The sequence below is a fragment of the Verticillium alfalfae genome, genomic scaffold (genome assembly GCF_000150825.1).
Source record: "Verticillium alfalfae VaMs.102 supercont1.1 genomic scaffold, whole genome shotgun sequence".
In the NCBI taxonomy this organism is placed as follows: domain Eukaryota; kingdom Fungi; phylum Ascomycota; class Sordariomycetes; order Glomerellales; family Plectosphaerellaceae; genus Verticillium; species Verticillium alfalfae.
This window is the reverse complement of record NW_003315038.1, coordinates 3,907,608-3,911,975: the sequence shown is the minus strand read 5'-3', so window position 1 is coordinate 3,911,975 and position 4,368 is coordinate 3,907,608. Positions and strand designations below refer to the sequence as shown.

Sequence of the window (4,368 nt, the reverse complement as noted above, 5' to 3'; positions counted from 1 at the left end):
CGAAGCATCATGGACCGCATTGTTTTGGACCGTATCCAGGCGCTGCCGGGTGTGCCTCTTGACGAGAGGTTCTTCGAGGACGCCGTGACCAAAGTGAGCATTCGTTGCCCTCTGTTTTTGTTGCCCCTTGTCTTGTTGCCTCTTGTAAAAGGGGGGGAGGCACAGCGGCAATGAATATCGAGCGAGCTAACAAATCCAGCCTGAAAGCCCTGCTGCTCGGCGGGCACGGCACAACGACGGACACGTTCACCTTTGCAGCGATGCTCCTGAGCGTGCACCCCGAAGCCATGGCGCGTCTGCGCAGGGAGCACGACGAGGTCTTCGCGCCGGGCCTCGACGCGACGGTCGCCCTGATCGAAGAGGACCCCAAGCGGACCAACAGGCTCGAGTACACCAACGCCGTCATCAAGGAGACGCTGCGCTTCTTCCCCATCGGCTTCACCATCCCGCGCGGCGCCGCCGGGCACAACGTCGCTCTCGTGGCAGGGGCGCGCGTACCCCGTCGAGGGCGTCATGGTCGTGCCGTGCGCGCACACGTCGCACATGGACGCCTCGCTCTGGGGCGATCCCAAGGTCTTCCGCCCGGAGCGCTTCCTCGGCGAGGAGGGGGCGGCGACGCACCGGTATGCGTGGCGGGCGTTTGAGAGGGGGCCCCGTGCGTGCATTGCGCAGGATCTGGCCATGGATGAGCTGCGGGTCATGCTGCTGCTGACGGCGCGGTGGTTTGACTTCGAGACGGTGGTCGAGGGCACGAGTGAGAGGGTGATGTACATGGATCTCGACAAGCTGGTGGGAGATCTGGCGTTCCAGGAGATTGGCATGGAGGCGCGGCCTAGGTCTAGCATGAGGATGAGAGTGAAGCTCAGGGAGCCGGCTTCATCTCAGGAGTAGGTGAGGCATGCATGGGTGCTGTTCGAAATCCAGAGCGCCTCTAGCTTAAGCTTACCTCTGATCCATCTCTAACCGTTCATTCCACAGACGCTTTTCCCAGCCACGATCTAGCAACTTCTGAGGCGTCGACTGAACTACCCCCCTTTCGAGGCCTGGACGAGACGCATCTTTGGAGACTCCATGGGTACACGGGTGAGGTGAGAGATGGAGGGACGCGAGGCCTACAGTAGTATGACGCCACGCTGTGGTTAGTTCCTCTCTGGTACAGCAAAACAGTCTCTCTTGCGCATCACTGTTGGTCAAAATGGTTCATGTCATATCCATACGCCTTGACATGTCATTTTTTTTTCATGCAAGAAGCACCACACAAGAACAAGCAGAGGGCCACGTGAGAGGCCACAATCTCAAAGGTGGCCATGTGTCGGCCGTGTATTGCGTCGTATTCGCAGAAAGGAAAAAGGAGCTCTACACCAACGGCGACGATATGCAGAGGCAGACAAATGGGTGGAATATACAAGACATGTCACACTGGGACTCATCGGAAGCCCCTCGCTGGGTGCGCGCGCGAAAAAAAGAGCGTGCTCGCCTCAGCAAATCTCCCAGAGGGGCCGCGGAAGGTCATGACTGGCGTTGGGCCCCCTGTGGTTGGTCTCGAGTTGTTTCGAGCCAATGTAGACGACGCGTCGGGCGGGTGTCCCCGTTGTGACGGAGCGCGACTCGAGGCCGTAGTAGTCGGAGATGGAGTGTGTGAGCCAGCGCCTGCGAAAAGACCAAGTCAGTAAACGATTCCTCGTGGGGCCGCATCTCGGGGGCAACCCACTTGAAGGACGCGCTCTCGTCGTCGCCCAGCTCGTCAAAGACAACGCCTGTCTCAAGGTTGCCGCTGCCGTCGTCGCGCGTCGCCTTCTTCCAGCCCTGCGCCTTGGCAGCGGCAGCAGCAGGCGTCGGCTGGTTCTTGCGGCCAACAAAGACAATCTCCTCGTCCTCGCTGTCCAGGCCCTCGGCATCCGTGTCCTCGTCTACGGGGGCGTCGCCGCGCTGCTGGCGCACAAAGTTGCGGACCGGCTCCTCGAGGAAACGAACCCAGTTCTTGATGGCGGGGGACCGCTTGGTGTAATCGCGCAGGTCGCGCGGCACCATGCCGGCGCCGCGGCCGGTGGCGGATCCGTTGGCGAGCTGCTGCGTCTTGCGGCGGGCTTGCTGGGCGAGAGATTTTGTGTCGAGGCGCTGGCGGACAGAGGCCGACGTGGGCGAGTCGCGATCCCAGAAGGCGGCGAGGTGGTAGGGAACGTTGGTGGATGGGTGTGTCGGGCGAGGCTCAAAGTCGGAGGGGATGGGCGGCTGGGCGTTGGGCACGCCGATGAGGCGGTCTGGAGGGAGGCGCTGTCAGCACGTGGTAGCGTAGGAAGGGGTCGAGGCGTGTCTTCGCATCAGACAAGTCAGGCCTGTGACCACATGGGGACTCACCATTCTCCCCAGCGGCGGCGCTGTCGGCTGCCTTCACTGCCTTTCAGCGCGGCATCTCTCGACTTCAAGCTGTCACGACGGCTCAGGGGCCTTCGAATGGGGTCGGCACGCGGATCGACTGCGATGGTGACTGTCCGTCTCGTCCCTTCAGCCAGGGGCTTGTCCTCCGCCTGCTTGGGAGCTTCGTCCAGCGGGATGGTGAGTGGCGAACCGGTCCCTCGCGCGATGGGACTGACGCTCAGGGATTGGAGGGCGGAGATGGTCCAGGCCTCGATATCGATGACGCCGGGCGGTGTCGCATGGTTGTTCTGGCGTGAAGGGGTCCTTGGCGACGGCGAGGCTGCCTTACCAGCTGGTGATGCAGCCGGACGCGGGGCCTCAGATGGAGGGGGCACAGCGCTGTAAAGGCCAGGCATAGTGGCGATGCGGGGTAGCGATTGCCAACGGGGGATAGGTGTGATGGAGATTCCTGCGTGACCAATGGCTCGGTCAAGGGTCGAGGAGATGAAGGATGCAAAAGGTGAAGATGCCTCTGGCGAACGGACAGAGGACGAAGCTTATCAGCAAGGAGACCAAGGACGGCAGGGTCGATGGCGATGACCGGCGGCGGCCTCGAGTCATCATGGCCACGGCGTCCAGCACGTGGATGGCGCGCGCAGAGGGAAGGCTCCAGCTGGCGGCAGGTGCGAGGCATGGAGCGGCGTGATGAGTCATTGATCCGGAGCCGGTGCCTTCCATTGCTTGGCACGATGCCCTAAGGTTGGCCAGCCGTGGTTCTGTGCTTCAGTGCTTCACGAGATGAACAAACTCGCCATGTCAAGGCAACTCGCCATGTCAAGGCAGTCATGGCAGACTTGCCACAAGATATACCAACGGTTCCAACGAGTCGACTTGGTCAACGGAGGTCTACAATGACCGGTGCAAACATGTGACTCTAGCATCAATCCCATCATCCCTCAATCCGACCCCAATCCAGTGCGGCTTCTTCCTCAAGTCAGCCTCCTGGTAACATGGGATCTCTGCACGGCAAGCACCGAGCATGCAGACACGGTCCCTCGTCATGCGGCTCCGCCCTACCATGCATCCTGGCCTTGTCCTTTTGGGAAGGTTGACAGACACGGCCCATTGCGCCATTCTCGACAGAGCATGGGCCAGATGACGACACGAAGACGTTGGCAAGCGTCGGTCACTTATCGTCGGGCATTTATTTCTTCTATCAATTCACGGCAACAATTCCGAGTCATGAACATGAAGGGAATTGGCATCAGCCTCGCACCCATTGAACCCAACCTACATTGAATCCTACCCATCGACCACAAACCAGGCAGGCAGCGCCGGACCAGATAGTCAGGAGGCACCGGCGGAAAAGCGGGTCGCTTCGGCACGGCGGGGCCGGCTCTTGCGTGCTCGCCCCGTGGACTGACGATCCGCCGTTCCTCCTTACGACCTGCCCTGTTGGGGATGCCCATCTACAATGTTCTTTTCTGTCAAGCCATGGTCCGACCAACCATGAATTGTGTGGACGATCGACCGACGGCCTGGGCGGATCGCGACATGCGCCACGCCTCCAGTCCGTCTGGGGGCGCTGACTTGTGACCATACACGGTTCGACAGCTTCGTCAGCACGCCAGTCCGTCAGTTCGCCCACGGCATCAGGGCAACTCGAGCCAATCCTTGCGCGCCCTCTCTTCCTCTGCGCCGTCTCTGACTGTTGCATTCGCACTCGACCGCTTCAGAGCGAGTGTTGCACCCGCCGTCCCTCCGCCAAGGCACCGGGCCAGCACACCACTATGCCGCACGTGGAGATGGCACAGGTAGCTTCCTAACTCGGAAACCGATGGCCATGGACGATGCTCTGATGTGCTGCATAAATACTCCTTCAACAGGACCCTCTACGCTGGCTGTCGGTCTACGCGTCCTTTGGCAGGCTCATCCTTCTCTTTGATCGGTATCCCTGGAGCTCTCTCTTTCTCTCTCTCTCTCTCTCCTGCTTCGCCATGAAGTTCCGAA

The 4,368-nt window shown here is 60.8% G+C and overlaps 3 protein-coding genes across 3 annotated transcripts in view; 2 read left to right on the top strand and 1 right to left on the bottom strand.

The window, feature by feature from the left end:
* Nucleotides 1-891, top strand: part of VDBG_01195 (conserved hypothetical protein) — a gene marked incomplete at both ends in the record, with an annotated part of 1,916 nt that extends 1,025 nt beyond the window's left edge. Inside the window, 2 exons of the mRNA XM_003009466.1 lie at nt 152-623; nt 673-891. Coding sequence (XP_003009512.1) covers nt 152-623; nt 673-891 — 691 coding nt within the window. The remainder of the gene's footprint in view (nt 1-151; nt 624-672) is intronic.
* Nucleotides 892-1,509: 618 nt separating this feature from the next.
* On the bottom strand, nt 1,510-2,774 carry VDBG_01194 (conserved hypothetical protein; the record flags this gene model as incomplete). The annotated part of the gene is made up of 2 exons (XM_003009465.1): nt 1,510-2,274; nt 2,478-2,774. The coding sequence occupies 2 exons, from the start codon at nt 2,772-2,774 to the stop codon at nt 1,510-1,512; spliced, it is 1,062 nt and encodes a 353-aa protein (XP_003009511.1).
* A 1,078-nt stretch (nt 2,775-3,852) lies between these two features.
* VDBG_01193 (zinc carboxypeptidase A 1) overlaps nt 3,853-4,368 on the top strand; it is a gene marked incomplete at both ends in the record, with an annotated part of 2,550 nt that continues 2,034 nt past the window's right edge. Inside the window, 3 exons of the mRNA XM_003009464.1 lie at nt 3,853-3,855; nt 3,973-4,172; nt 4,245-4,261. Of these exons, the coding sequence (XP_003009510.1) occupies nt 3,853-3,855; nt 3,973-4,172; nt 4,245-4,261 (220 nt within the window). The remainder of the gene's footprint in view (nt 3,856-3,972; nt 4,173-4,244; nt 4,262-4,368) is intronic.